Source organism: Cyprinodon tularosa, unplaced genomic scaffold (assembly GCF_016077235.1).
Source record: "Cyprinodon tularosa strain WSP-4 unplaced genomic scaffold, ASM1607723v1 ctg543, whole genome shotgun sequence".
Classification (NCBI taxonomy): Eukaryota; Metazoa; Chordata; class Actinopteri; order Cyprinodontiformes; family Cyprinodontidae; genus Cyprinodon; species Cyprinodon tularosa.
Window position 1 is genome coordinate 629,278 of NW_024039278.1, and position 15,304 is coordinate 644,581.

The 15,304-nt window shown below is 38.5% G+C and overlaps 1 protein-coding gene across 3 annotated transcripts in view; it reads left to right on the top strand.

Annotated features, from left to right (window-relative positions):
- Positions 1-930: 930 nt before the first annotated feature.
- lrp4 (low density lipoprotein receptor-related protein 4) overlaps positions 931-15,304 on the top strand; it is a 140,391-nt gene continuing 126,017 nt past the window's right edge. For all 3 annotated transcript variants that reach the window (XM_038304830.1, XM_038304831.1, XM_038304832.1), the window contains exon 1: positions 931-1,267. In XM_038304830.1, coding sequence (XP_038160758.1) covers positions 1,207-1,267 — 61 coding nt within the window. In that variant the 5' untranslated portion in view covers positions 931-1,206. The remainder of the gene's footprint in view (positions 1,268-15,304) is intronic.

Consider the following 15,304-nt stretch of genomic DNA (forward strand, 5'->3'; position numbering starts at 1 on the left):
TTCAGTCTAATTGGATGGGAATCTACGTTGCATTTGACGCACCACTACAAGATGAATCGACAGATTCGGCGGTATTCATTGGTGGCAAATCATTGCAGCTTGGTGGCGGTGGCGTTAGCATAGTAGCATGGACGACGAGATGATTGAAAATGAACACAACGGAGATCTAGTCCTATTGGCAGACATCCATTTAAAATGTAGGCAATGGCATGAAAAAAAGTGGTTTCTACTTTTACTTTTATACTTTAAGTAAATTTACAAGCCTGTACTTTGTTACTTTTACTTGAGTAAAGAAGTTTAATCAGTACTTCCACTTTTACCAGAGTATTTTTTAACACAAGTATCTGTACTGTTACTCAAGTACGGAAAGTAAGTACTTTTGCCATCTCTGGTAATGACCTCATCTTTTGGTCATTATACTCTTTTCCCTTATACCACTTTCTCATTTGTCTCCAATTTACTTAAGTATGAATAGAAAAGCTTTTCTGAGACTCACTTTCTCTCCTCTTTAACTTTCATTGTATTAATAAAGAAAGTCAGAAAATAAGACAGAAGTTGAGAGGCGGTGGGAAGGGCGCTTTCTCCTCGCCTCTTGCGGTGTACTCTGTTTTCTGCAAACCACCAGCCTTTTAAAAACGCAATTTAACAAATGACATTTGAGCTGAGATTTTGGACGAGCCCATTTCTGGAGGAATAGGGGGAGATAGGCAGGCATGACGCAAAAGGTGTTATAGAAAAATGTTCCTCTAAACAACAATCACATCTATTCTCCAATTTTAAATAACAAAAAAGGTAAGTGCTCTAAGCTGTGGCCAAGATATCTTTTTTTAATATAATAATTTACTTCATTAGATATTACAACTATCCCTCCAGCTTCATTTTGGTGCAGTCCTCGGCTCCTATTGGTATCCACACCGTCAGAAACTGCTGCACAACATGCTGGAGACCGAGGTGGCTCTGCTCCCCTGAGTTAACTTTTGTTGTTGCTTTATCTCCAGAGAGGAGGAGGCGGAGGAGGTCGATGAGACAGAAGGGGAGAAAAAGTCAGTCATGCCAAGAGGTTAGGGCTAGAGCCGGAGGAGCGTCTCCTTGTGAAAGAAGTCCATCGGTATTTGTTTGCGTTGAAGTGGGGGAATAAGGAAAGGAGGAGGGGGAAACAGGGGAGAGAAAAGCCCAGAGAAGAGCGAGAGAGAAGTGGGGTGAAAGATGCAGCCGTCCGCGGTGCTGTTTGGCGTCCTGGCAACTTTCCTGCTCCACCAGAGTCCAGGTAGGAAACAGGAGCGCGAGGCGAACCTGAAACTGCATGGGAGCTTATTTTGGAAGAGTTACGCTGTTTTTTTTGTTGTTGTTTGTTTCTTTTAAATGATCGAATCTTTCTTTTTTTGAATTACATTGTTTCTAAAACTTAGAAACAACAATGGTCAACTTTTCCCACACCGGGGATAATTGGTGTGTGTGGGGGGGATGTTTAATTTCCTTCTTTGAACTTATTTTCAAACATTCTGGAATTTGATGGACTGGTGAGCGCATATGTGTTGATATGAGTTGCAGAGTTCTTTAAAGTGATATTTGTTTTTTATTTTTTATTTACTATAACCCTTTTTGCTTGCTTTGCAATGCAATAAACAAGTGAACTATAGGTTTGCACGGATTTAACGCACAGGCCTATAGATTGATTAAATGTGGTTTGAATGGTGCGGAAATCGCATTTAAACAATGGGAGGTGTGTGTATAATGCAAGTGTGCTGTCAGATGATTTTACTTATTTATTTATTTATTTATTTATTTATTTATTTATATTTACCAGCACAAGCTGATGTAGCACAAAAAAATATTCCTTCTTGGGTCAGAATACAGAATGTTTTACTTACCAGATGCAGGTAATTAGGCATCAGATGCATACAATCTTAAGATCTTTCAGATTTTAGTTTTGTTTCCATGAGCTTGGAAAAATTCTGTTGACTTTGACAATCTTATAAAAAAAATAAAAAAATCAAAGGTTCTCAGAAAGTGATTGCAGGATATGAAGCCTTTTGTGCTCATTGCAGGTGGAGAGAGGTGTTTATCTATGATAGCTTAGATCCTCTGCCCCCACCCCGATCCCCTTCAGCAGCACTTGTTGTAAGTATCAGGGTTTTCCACCCCCCCCCCCTGTCCAATGTTTCTCCAACACTTTGTGTTTACAACATGTTAGAACAGCCGCTGGAATGCGAGGACTCACTGAAGCCTTCCCCAAACACACACAGATGGGGCTTAGCATTATTATACACATGGATGCCCGGTGCCGTGCTCTCTGACATGTCACAAAGATTTCCCTGACAGCTTTGTGAAAATTACATCTGTAATTATCTGGTAGGATCCAAGCAGGAGGTTGGTGGAGGTGTGACATCTCCGAAATGTCACCAGTAGACCATCTTTAAAATGTCAACCATATATGAGTCAATATTTCTGGAAACAAAAGCTACAATGGATGGTCCACATCTTATTATCTGTTATAGTTGGGATTTTCATCTTTTTTCATATGTAGTTATTAATGCCCCACCAACACACACACATACACACAATGTTCCCCTGTCTGATGCCAGGAGCCATGCTGGTTTGATTATGGACTAGTTCTGTCATAAAGCAATTAAGTCTGCCAGGCGTGTGTCATCTATAAAACACGCCTTTGTCTGCTGTCTCTGATTGCCATAGGCCACTCCTGGCATTGATTGCAGTAGGCCACCACTGGCATTTTAAATGGAGGATAAATTGTATATCTCCATTAAATGTCCTTATTTTTGTGATAATGCTGCTAATAAACGATGTGCAGCTTTAATATTAAAATGAACTTCTTAAAGTTTGCCCCCTTTCCTGCCAAGTAAAACCAATTGAAAATGTTTCTTCAGTTTCAGGTGCTTATTAAGTGTTTAATCTAATAAAAGTAAAATGTATTAGCCAGAAAGAATGAAAAACAAGGCTAATGCCATGATTTTAAAGTCGCCTTATGGCACCATTAAAGTCAGCTGCTGGTTCAAATTGACATGAGATAGCCTGGGGCTATAATTTATTAAACTGTGTTTATGTGTGTGTGTGTTTGTGTTGTGTACATGTCTAACATGTGTGTGAGGTCAAAATGCCTTCTCAGCCAAATCCACTGGCCTTGAAGTAACGGGCTGAGTGGGACTAATGGCATGTTGGCAAGTGTGTTTCACAGTTTAATGGTGTTCTCTGGGACGATGCTTCTCCTCAGCCCCTCCTGCAATTCCCATAGAGGTCCTGTTTTCATTCACTGATCAGCTATTGATTGGACTCGCAGGTTGCATTGGGAGCCTGATTTTTGTCCCAAAAGAAGAAGTTTCATGCCTGCAATTTTTCAAAAAAGCGTGACAGAAATGAGTTGTGATATGTTGGGAAAGCTATAGAGCGTTCAGTTTACACAATAATGCTTCATCTGTGAAAGAAGGCTTCTGTACGAGTCAGACAGCTGGGAAAACATCCAGAATAAGGTTTGCAGTCATTTTTTTTCTTTTTTATGTAGCCACTCTAAAATAAGAGAGGAAAATATAAATGGTTTGTTAAATTGAAATTGTTTTTTTTACTTCTATCTTACTAGTCTAAGGTTTACTTCTCTGAATTAGGTATATGGCCAAAACCTAAAATCCAAAACACAGCCCTTCTTTGTATAAAACATTTTCGGCCCCGTCTTTCTAAAAAAAAGATTTTGGGTTTGATTGTTCATAATAACAGGGAAACGGATGTAGAGTGATTTCTTTTGATGTCTAAAATAGCTATATTTACTAAGACCACGGTGCCAGCTCAATTGAGAAAAACTTAACATGCGTTGAAGGATGTAAATTAATAGAAATTAGTTGGATTAATATTTATATCAACCATTCGTACATTTTTTTCTCAAACTTTAGAGTGAAAAAGATACAAACGCCTCCTCTTATCCTAAGTTTCAAGAAAACTGCCAGGGAAAGGGAAAAGTAAATGTCTTATCGTCGGTTCAGATTGCTCACACCCATTGTGTCCTTTACCGCTTTCTATATCCCCTGAATGGATTGATTAGTCCCCTGACAATAGGTATTTTAAGATGGCCTCTTATCAATCACAGTTTTTACTGTTTTTCTAGGCGTGGTTGCGCATACCCAGCAATCTGCAGAATTTCCACTTATGATACTGTCTTCTTGCAGAAACACTCCATGTGGCATTTAATTAAGTGTCTGCAAAGTAATTGTTTTAATAATAAATGATGATGCAAGGTTGATATTTATGACCAACACAGCCCACTGAGATTTGTGGCACTCTTATGTATCGTTTTTGGTGCAGTTCCCTCTCTATAGGGCACTGTAATTCTTTCACTGGAAAATCTTGATATGGAGAATGTGGCTTCAGTTTTTCTCTTTAAAAAGAAAGGGGGGAAAAAAGAAAATGTCATTTTTTTACTCGATAGTGAGACTTAATGTTTGAGGTTAAAGACTTGGGGGATTTAGGAGATGGAAAAAAAAAACACCATCTGCATTGCCATGTCAAGGACTAAACCCTACGTTAAATGGTTGTGAATTTTTGTACCATCTTTAAGTCTGGATGGTTAGGTTGGCGTTGGCCTGGCAGTTGCTTACAACTAGGGAAGGGGGAACAGGCCACCCGATACTCCCACTGTGCTTTGTGTGTCTCTTTAGAGGGGATGGAATTGCACCTCCGAGGTAGCAGTGGAGGTAACCAATGATTACTCGCTTTCCAAACCCCCCAACATACTCTGATGGATAAATGTCAGACCTCTACCCTCCTCGTGTTCCTTCAGATCACCTGGCCCTCACTCTGCAAGTCAGCCCTTCTCTGTAAGAGACCCCTGGGCACGCTTTCGTCTTCTGGATTGTTTCTGTTTTCAAAACATGAATCTGCAGCTCCAGGGCGTTTTTCAATTATGGTCACTGCCATAATATCTGTCACAGATGTCAGTTTTCAGTGCACACAGCAAACAGACAAACAAAGTTAACCACCGTCGGCATGCTTTGTGGGGTGGAGAACAATTGTTCTCATTCTAAAAACGCAGCTGATATTTTCCAAAGTTTCATTTTATCTCTCTCTCCTCTGGGTATGTAAAGGAAAGATGGAAAAAAACTATTCGTTATAAGTTCTGGTGCATTTCAAAATAATAAATTTACTTTTTTTTTTTTTTTTTTTACAATTCACCTCGGAGCTTGAATTTATTTCGAAAGTTAGACATTTTTAAACAAATAAAAATGACTCCTTGTTAGGATCACATTATTAGTTTTTCCCCACATTACCTAAAATTTAGTTTTTGGTTGTTCTGGCTAAAGTTCTTTCCTAAGATGTAGATGTGGCATAGCTTTCTGTAAGAATGTAGTTTGACATTCACTTTTCATAGTATACCAGTTGTCATGCATCACATTGGCAGCCCATTAGAGGACTGGTGCTGAATGAAACTCCTGCCCTTTTTCCACACCAAGTTCTATAACTCTGAATTCCTTGGGGGTTGCAGATTATTGGAAACTGTAATAAACTCTGGTTTTCTCTCTCAGCGGGGGCCTGCTGTGGAGGACAGAAAGATAAGCAGGCCTGGAGACTCGCTGTCTGAGTAAACCAAAAGGGGGGTGGGGGGGGGGATACAAAGGCATTCTGAAGGACACACTCAGGTAAAGATCCATAGTTACTTAACTGTTTATTAGACTCTCTTTCCCCTTTCTGTGGTGAAGGAAAAAGGCTTCTGTTTGGACATTTCTAAAATTGGTTCATATCTTGATGAATGCATTTGAGGGAATGATTAGGGAATTATGAAAATAAAGCGTCCCTTTGTGTCCCAGTGTGGTTTTATTCACAAATGATAAGCCAATTATTCTCCATTTTAGTCTCCATTTTAAGTGAAGTCATCAGGGGATCATCTTCGTAGAGAAAGATAAAACCATTGTTTGACACCAGTGCCTACATGATTTCAGTTTAATTTGAGGACAAAGGGAATTTCCAGCAAACTCTACTTCTGTTTTTAGAGATAACTCATGAGCTCAACAGAAATTTTAGAATAGTTTTATATACACAGGAACTTATTTTGTTAAAAGATTTCTTTCCGCAGACATTTTTTTTTTCTGTTTTGACAATGCAGAATAAATATTTTTAGGTTTGCAACTTCAGATTACCATATAGTATGGCCATATAAACGGTGGGATTGTAGTAATAGAATTTAGATAAAGTGGATTTTTGTTAACGAAAAAAGTAATGCACCCTCTCCTGGCCGTTTTTTTTCTTTTTTTTTTTTTTTTTACAAAGCTGTTCTAATCTGCTGGTTAAAATCAGGACTACATAATTTGCTCGATTTTGGTCAGCATGTGCAGAAAGTTTGTGTTTTTACAGCGAAACGTGGCATTAAAGAATCTGCCGTTGGTTTTTGTCCCAAACTGAATATTTAGCAAAGAGTTGCGTTGATGTTACAGAGATGTGTACTCTAAATTTGGATGTAGAGCCTGCTTCACACTTTATCCCTTTTAATAAGAACCATAACATTTTTGCTTTCATTTGCCTTTTATTTTTCTTCATTCTCTCTGTATTAAACATGAAACTGTTATGGTACTTTATTTTGACGAATGTCTGGACCTCTCAAGCTTTCTTCTGTCCATTTATCTTTGCCTTGCCTTTGCCTTGTTGTTTTGGGCAGCTTTTTTAAACGTTGTAATGTAAAATATAAATTTCCTGTCTTCAATCAAAAATTTCTTTCATTTGTAAGTCTAAAGCAAAGCTCCAAACCAAAAGACAAGTACCCCAAAATGTTTTGTAAGAACACATTAACCTTCACAGCCCTTAATATATCCAGTTTCATTGTTTAAAAAAGAAGCTAAAACAGAAGTCTGATTTATCTTTGCTAAACGCTTTAATTCTTGAGGAATAGAAATGAAAACCTCTTTTGGAGATCTTCTTTCAGCATTTCTGATTCTGTTGTAGAGCGATAAATTGCTGCTGGTTGTTGATGGCATTTTTGAAGATAACCTAAAATAACTTAAGTGGTTTTAGTCCATTCATAATGGAGAAAATATGGAGAGACTTATTGTTCTTCACATTAAAGTGGGGAAAAAAAGCAATATTTGCTAAACCTGCACTGTTACTGCCTTTGTTCTTGTTTTAAATTGTCAAGTGTTGACTGAGAAGGATTTTTTGAGCGCTGAAGATTCAAATACCTGTCAGAGGAAGTCATGTTTCTTCATTAATTGGATACGTATTCATCCAGTTAACTCAGAGGTCATGGACTTAATATGTATGTGGCATACATGCTTTATCCTTGCCCGCATGGCAGCTCATAAGCAGGCTGCCTCTAGCTTTGTTATAGGGAGGAGATAAGGCTTTTCCTGGTAATTGATGTCAGAGCTGTTAGTCAGGTTTTTGTTTGTCTCCAGAAGAACCATCCTAAACTCACCAATGCTAAATGAATACTGCACACTCAAAGATGTCTGCTTCTTTCTTTAAATCAGTGATAATCTGGATTTAAATGGCTCACACTAGATGCTAAGCCTGAAACTGTTGTGATCATCCCAGAAAAGGATCAAAGGAATGAGTCAGAAAAAAAATTAACTTATGTTATAATTAACAGTGTCTGTGGCCAACTCTCAATTATTACTTGATAAACCTTAAGTTATGCTTTGGTGTATTTTGAGGTGTAGAACAGCTGATATGAGTCAACTGTTTTTCTCCTGAATTAGTTGTGACTCATAGAAAAGCCATCTTCAATGGATCTCTGATACTACACACAATTCACCATGGCAACTGGTGAGAAAGAGAAGGTCGTCCTACTTCAGCCTGCTGGTGTTAAAAGTTGTGAGACATGCGTATGGCAAGTATGAGCACAGTTTCCGAAGAAAGGAGGAAAGAAGGGGAAATGAAGCTAGAAGTCTGGCGTGGCACATTAAAGACTATTGATGTGGGAAAGAGCTGCATCCCAAGTTTGAAGTCAGAAGTCTATTTATATTACATTTACCAATTGGCCTTTGCTCATGATTCTGCTGCTCTCTGGTTTTAAAGATACTTTATGACCATGATCAAGGAACTGCTTTAAACTGCTAAAGACATTTATGTTCAGTTTTATTATGCTTTGGCCTGTCCAAATGGTGCATAAATAAAACTAAATAATTAGCTTATTGATATAAAGACATGAAGCAGGGTTGCTTGTAGAATATTGAATAAAGTAATAAAACAGGAGAGAAGACTTTTCTGTATTTCAGATCAGCAGGAGAAACAGTTTATCTTTGCTTGCAGCTTTCTTTTAATTTTTCCTCATTTTATCAACCTTTATCAGGATTTTATATGTTAAATCAATACAGGGTAGCGTGTTATTGAAATGTGAAATAAATAAATGTATTGGTTTAAAAATTCTTAAAGATATTTGTCAAAAAAGTGTGAGAAGTATGCAGAGCCAAGGTGTTCCTCTCTTTGTAGTTTTCCTTAATATCTGGGGTAGTACTCTGTCATGCTAAATTATTTTTCTTTGTTATTGTACCAACTGTCACAGGTACAGCTTTGACACAAATTATTGTTCACTTTCAAAAAAAATAAAGACTGCTTTTGATGTGGGTCAAAGAAGAGGACCAGAGGACTTTTCTGGTGTGAGAAAAGCTGTGATCTGCATTCTGAGAAAAAGCCAAGAGGTTCACGGTACCTCTGGAGAAGAATCTGATATCAGCGCAGTTATTAGTTATTTATAAATATACAAATATGGGCATTTATAGAGCGGGGATGAGAAGAAATCCATTTGAAGTCCTGTTTCCAGTTTTCCTTGAGCCATGTTGGGCAGAGAGCCAAGAGTTCAATGAAGGCTAACATGAGTGTTCATGTCTATGAACTTTTTAGGCTACTTTGCGGTCTTGATGATAGTATCAGGCTGTAGTGATGATTTTTGTTCATCAGTAATAGATGTAGTGTAGAGAATTATAGCCCCAGTACTGGGATACAATAGAATAAATGAAAAGATGTACCATTAACATTTCATAGTAATAAAATAATCCATAAAAGCCAATAAAAGAAACTCTGATATCCAAAAATAATTTTTGTACTGTATTTTCCGGGCTATGGGCTGCTACTTTCCCCCCCCAATTTGATTGCACCCGGCGGAAGTCAAAGTTGGAAATCAAAGTATAAGGGGCTAACTTTTATTTACCAAGAGTACCTGCCCCCTGCAGGAATGATGAAGAACAAGCGCCCCAAATGTACAGATTTTGTCATTTAATTGCCACATTGAAGCGGCAAATAACTGGGCAAAAATCCTGCAGAGCTGAAATAGAGTTGACAAAGCCCTATCTTTCATTAGAAGTTCCTACTGCTGCGGGCCAACAAACTAATTGGAGCTAGTTTTCTTCTTCGTCCCTACGGTAAGAGTGATATGTAGAGCTCCTCCTACTGGTTTTTTGGGAGACAGTTCAGTAGATATCAGCGGCTTATAGTGCATGCTGCTTCAATATAAACAGTAAAAACAAAAAAGGCATAATGGATGTGGCTTTTACTAACCGTCTTTCTGCATATCTTTAATTTTGATTCCATACTCAGTTTGTCCTGCTGATTTGGAAAATCGGTACCGGAACATTTTACATGCCACAGCTCCTACTCATGCCTTTTTTTTTCTTTCTCACAAGTCTATCTCTTTTCCCCTTGCTTAGTTTTTAAACGTCTTATATATCAATCAAGGTTGCCTTCTTAAACCAGCCTCGCCATCGTCTCTGTTCCCCAGTGGGGGTCTTTTACATGGGGGCTTGCAGCTGTCTCATAGATTACCTCCAAAAGGTGACAGAATCAAGGCTTTCAACATGCCTGCATGCACCAACAGCCCGCAGAGCCTCAGGCCAGGGTTAGGAACACATACTCACAGCTTCCATTCTAAGCTCCAGATAAGATTAAAATGTGATATGATTTAAAAGAGACCCCACACACTCTTAGATTTCTGCACTTGCTTGGCAGCACATTTTTCTGCCTCCAGAATCTTTATCACAATTATATAACCAAAATAAAATTTTGCTGAGACACTGGTTAAAGCCTTGCCCTAAATAAAATAACGGTCCTTGTGTGCAGCAGGATGAAATAAGTTGTCCTAGTGGTGTTCATAAAAACTATAGATACAAATCTGTCTGGTCAGAATATTTAACTAACTAAAAATTTACTTCAATCCTATTAAAATGCAAATTGTTTGGGGTTTATTTAGTGTTGGGCATAGATTATTTTTTTTTAATCTAGATTAATCTCACTGTAATCTTGGACTTAATCTAGATTAAAATCACTCATTTGAATTGTGCCATAGAAATTTGTGGTGTGTGTGAGCTACCTAAAGAATAAGTAAAAGTAAGTCTTTGATATCAATATGTTTAATATATTAAATATTTTTTACCTGAAGCAAACCCGCAGTTTTTATAGCTGCATCCACGTCAAACATGTCCTTAGAAGCAGGCGGAGTTTCAGGGTCAGACATCATTAATAATAACACACAGATCCCTTCACTTTCAAAGAAGTTCATCAACAAACATCCTTCTTTGCCACAATCTTTTTTCCAAAATTAACAACTTTTCTCTCCGTAGTGATCGATTATTTCTCTGCAGCACAGTGGCGCTTTCATTGATAAACTCAATCAGCTGATTTTACTCACCGCCCACTGGCTGCTTTCTTTGTTCGCTTGTTAGAGTTCGGCTGAATCCCCCAAACCTTGCGCTTTTCTTCAATTCATCGGTGAAGTTTTTCCACTTGTTATTGATACTCTTGCAACCTAATAAGTTCTCCAAATAAAATAAAATAAAATAAAATAAAAATGCCAGAGTAGTTTTTAGAAGGATCTTTTCGAATCAGTCAAAAATAAAAAGTGCTTGCAGAAAGTTTTCTGGTTTCAGAAGGAGTTTTCTTCAAATAACAGTAATAAGCCCCAAATTGATTTATAAATTTTTTTAATATAAACTTTAATTGGTGGTAGTAAAACTGTTTCACTCCTTAACTATCAGATCAACCGCAGCAGCTGCTTCTTCTTTTAATCACAGCAAGAGGCGGACTGACAAGAAGTAGGGTTTAATAAAATAAATATGTATATAATACATTCGTCATGTTGCCACAAAAAACAAAAAAACAACACAATTTTAAAGCCTGTAGTTGGCATTTTATCCTTTTTGGTATCTTTGTTTTGACAATTGAAATGTAGGGAGGTTGTCATTGGTGCCGTGGGTAGCACTCTCCAGCTTCCTCCCACAGTCCAAAAACATGAGTTTTAGTTGCTGTGGAAACAGCTTGCTGATGAGTGTCTACCCGGGTCAAACGACTTGGCAAACGACTAGTTAAAATCCCCTTGGCTCTGATCTGAATGTGGGTAGAACACCAGATGGGCTGACCCGCTAATTTACGTGATACCATTGAGTGCAATTGGTAAAAGGGTTTCAGACACATAAAAGCGGAAAAAATAGAGCACAATACGCACTGGCTTCCTTACGTGTTGCTCTTCATTGATTACTTTCCTGATTTCTTTCAGTCACATCATCAATGCTAACCCTGCGTGATGGTATCACCAGACAAGCTGCGGCGGTGGGCAGAGACCACGCTGCTTGCCGGCGAGGGCTTGGAAACAATTTTTTTTGCCAACGGGAACGGAGCCAACTGCTGAATGTTAGCGGTTTGACCCACATTTGAAAAACACATGTCAAACCGCTATTTTCAGTGGGAAAGAATCTTAAAGGAATAGTACACCCAAAACATGATTAGCCTTCATTTTCTACTCACCCCCATGCTGAACAACACCCTGGAGTACTTTTTTGATATCTCAAATGCATCTGGAGATCTGGGAGGCTTCTTGCTGTCTGCTGACATTCAAATAATGGAGGTCTATTGTGCCCGAGACAGAAAGGTCCATAAAAGTCCACAAAAACGTGTCAATATTCCTCCATACTGCTAGTCCAATGTATTCCAAGTGTCCTGAGTGGGTAGCATCCAGAATTTACTCGAAACGAAGTCATTTAGAATGTTTTTAGAGCATAAACAGTAGTGTATAGGATTTCCTGAAAGCGCGCACATGCGCGTTCACGAGCCTACGGAAGCCGGCAGACCAAACCAGATGAAAGTGCGCATTCAGCGTCTGCTCTGCCAATAATGCAAGCGTAGAAGAAGAAATGTGCTGTTTACCTGTGCAAAGAAAGAAACAACGAAAGAAAAATGTCTGAGGACTTCAGTGTTGAGGAAGAGCATGAGTTCTTTGCCGAGCTAAATGCGCTGGTTTGGTCTGCCGGCTTCCGTAGGCTCGTGAACGTGCATGTGCGCGCTTTCAGGAAATCCTATACACTACTGTTTATGCTCTAAAAACATTCTAAATGACTTCGTTTCGAGTAAATTCTGGACGCTACCCACTCAGGAAACTTGGAATAGCAGTTTCTGCTATTCCAAGTTTCTGCTATTCCAAGTTTTTGATATCTCAAATGCATCTCCAGATGCATTTGAGATATCAAAAAAGTACTCCAGGGTGTTGTTCAGCATTGGGGTGAGTAGAAAATGAAGGCTAATCATGTTTTGGGTGTACTATTCCTTTAAGTGTTCCAGGTCACCGGCCCTCTAAGATTTGAGTTTGAGACCCGTGGTCTAATGTATGCTGCCTACCAAATATATCATATACTGATAATATTGATTGTATATTTATAATAAACTAATGATAATAGAAAACACTGTTTATGTAACTACCAATATATAAAATCATTAATTGTAATTTCTCATAGTAGTAATTTCCATTTAGATCAAGACACATAATGAGGCAGCTGAGCCTTCCTTGGGGCTTTTTTGATCCTTTGCCCTTCTAAAGTGTCATCTCCTAAGGACATGCAATGATGTCACCTGAAAGTTTGGTAGCTGAAACCTGACTCTCTACATACACTCATGATGGTCATAGTTTCACTGTTGTATTGCAGGTTTAGTAATTTACCAGACTTTCTCCTCTGTTGTGCCTCTATCCCTGCCTTACATGCTAAACGAGCACATTTTGGTGCGAGAAAACATTCACATTCTCATTCTGATATTACTTGCACACATGCTGTGGTCCTCAGAAGTTAACACACCCTTTTTAAAATTTCTTAATGGGGTGTGTATGATTTCTTTTGCGGGGGAAGATTTTATCTTTTTTCTTCAATTAATGACTTGTTCTTTATAATGCAAAGGTGGATACATACATTGATAAGCCATTGTTATTCCAGTGCTGAACTTTATTTACAGGTTTAGATGTGATGTTATCACTCTTCAGAAACCGCTAAGCTGCTTTGACTTTGTTTTCACTGCTCTTTTTTCTTTACATTTCAACTTTGGTCTTAGAAATAAATATTGCGGTTATGAGTTGTAAGCACAAACCGGAAAAAAAATGGTCATAAAGATAATTAAAGCTAATTTCTTTCTTTTTTTTTATCTGTTTGTTTCATTATCCTCAATCAGTGTCCCTGTACACAGAAGGCTGTAACTCGGCTATTTCTGCTCTAAGGGAAATAAAGGTGGTGGTTGTGGAGGTGGTGGGGGTCTTTATTAAACAAACAGTGAAGAGCTTTGGAGGCCCCTTTGAGGCTTGGAGCTGAAATGGGTAAGCAGCTGAAAGCGCTGTACTTTCTAATGAACTTGAGTGGCCTATAGAAGTGGGGCCCTTTCACACAAGCCAAGGAGGACAAAGTGTCAAAACAAGCCCAGCTACTCTTCCTTCAGAGGGGCTAAACGCCGCCTTTTGACTCTGTGGAGTGTGGGCATCTGAACGGGAGGCCACAAAGAGAAAAGAGAAGGAGGCAGAATGTACTTGTTGAAACAATGGCCTCTTAAATCAAGCACCCCTCCTTGCCTCTCTTCTTCTCCTTAGCTCTTCTGCTCCCACCTCCCTAAACCCTCCTTGTATAGCCTTGCCTTCCAATTAGACCAACTCTTGCACAAGAAGTTGAAAACCTCATAAATTGCGGGGCCTCAAAGGGGATGTTTTGGAGCTGTGTCTCTGTTGCATTGTTGCCTTCGTGAAAGGTTTTAGTATTCAGAGGAGATTCACGTTTGGACTTCTCAGAATCTGCCACTGAGGGAATTTTGTACCTTGATGTCCTTTACATTTGCTGCCTTTTTTCCTCCCATTTTATTCTTTCTGTTCTTCTCCACCCCCTCCATTTCACATTGCTCGCTTCTTTTCCCATTCTCAGCCAAAACTCCTTCTTCTGTTTGTGACCCCTCTATTTCTCCATGCTTGGCTGCTTGCAGGGGCCGCAAGAGGAGCTGTGCATGGCCGGGCCCAGGCACTTGGTGCCTCCCTCCCTTTCGTTGTTTAGCCATGGATGAAAAGCGGAGACAAATATGTCTGTGGTTCAAAGTCCATCCCAGCAATTACAGTGACTGATTAAAGAGCAGGCCTACACACAATCTGCTATGTATAATACTACAGCTCCCACTCAGTTTTTCATAACGGCACCTTTAGGAGGATCTGAGCTCAAAGCCTGTTAGGGGCCCATGTTGGTTTGAATTTATTTACAGCGCAGTTATCAGGACTCAATATCATAAAGCCTAACCTTTAGGATTTGAATTTATTATGAGTAGCAGATAAAGAAATGTGATAAATTTACATTAGAAGTAGACTCACAAGTTATACTCTGACTAAATAAAAATGTGTTTATCATATAAATAAAATAAGTTATTTTATATCTGTGTAATTGAATTTAAATTTCATGAGGGCCATGTCATGCTACAAGCTTGCATGTATTTTACCCATTAATTTTAATGTATATTACAAAGCAAATAGCCACAAAGGTTACTAAAGCCATGCTAGGTGTGTTTCCATCAGTTTTTTCCAATGCACATTTTGAAGTATTGTGTCAGAAAATGGGGATGGAAAAACCCAAGTTCGTAAAAAGGTTGGAAGTATTTTTTGGCTTTTTGCAAAAAATGGTTCATAGGCAATTTTTTTTCAAATCAGCTCTGATGTACCAAACCTTCACCCAACATGATTGGTCAGCTGTTTCCACTGTTAGTGTCTTCAGGATGCTCCTATTATTGTCATAAACATGGCTGAAAGCAACATTGCCGTTACTAGCTGACATGTTAATGTAAGAACAGCTTGGCTGAGGCCGGGTTCATTAAAACTTTCCTTCATTACTGATCTGTGGTCTGTTCTAGATGGGAGCCTCTATTTCCTATTTATTACAGCTACGTATGACAATGTAATGTTATGACATTACACTTTGCATCGCTTGATTGATTCATTTTAAACCAAATAGAAACACAGCTAATTTGCAATTTAATTTAATTAATTTTCTTCTTTTTTTTTTTTTAAAGTTTTATAAGTTTGCTTAAAATTCGCATTTCA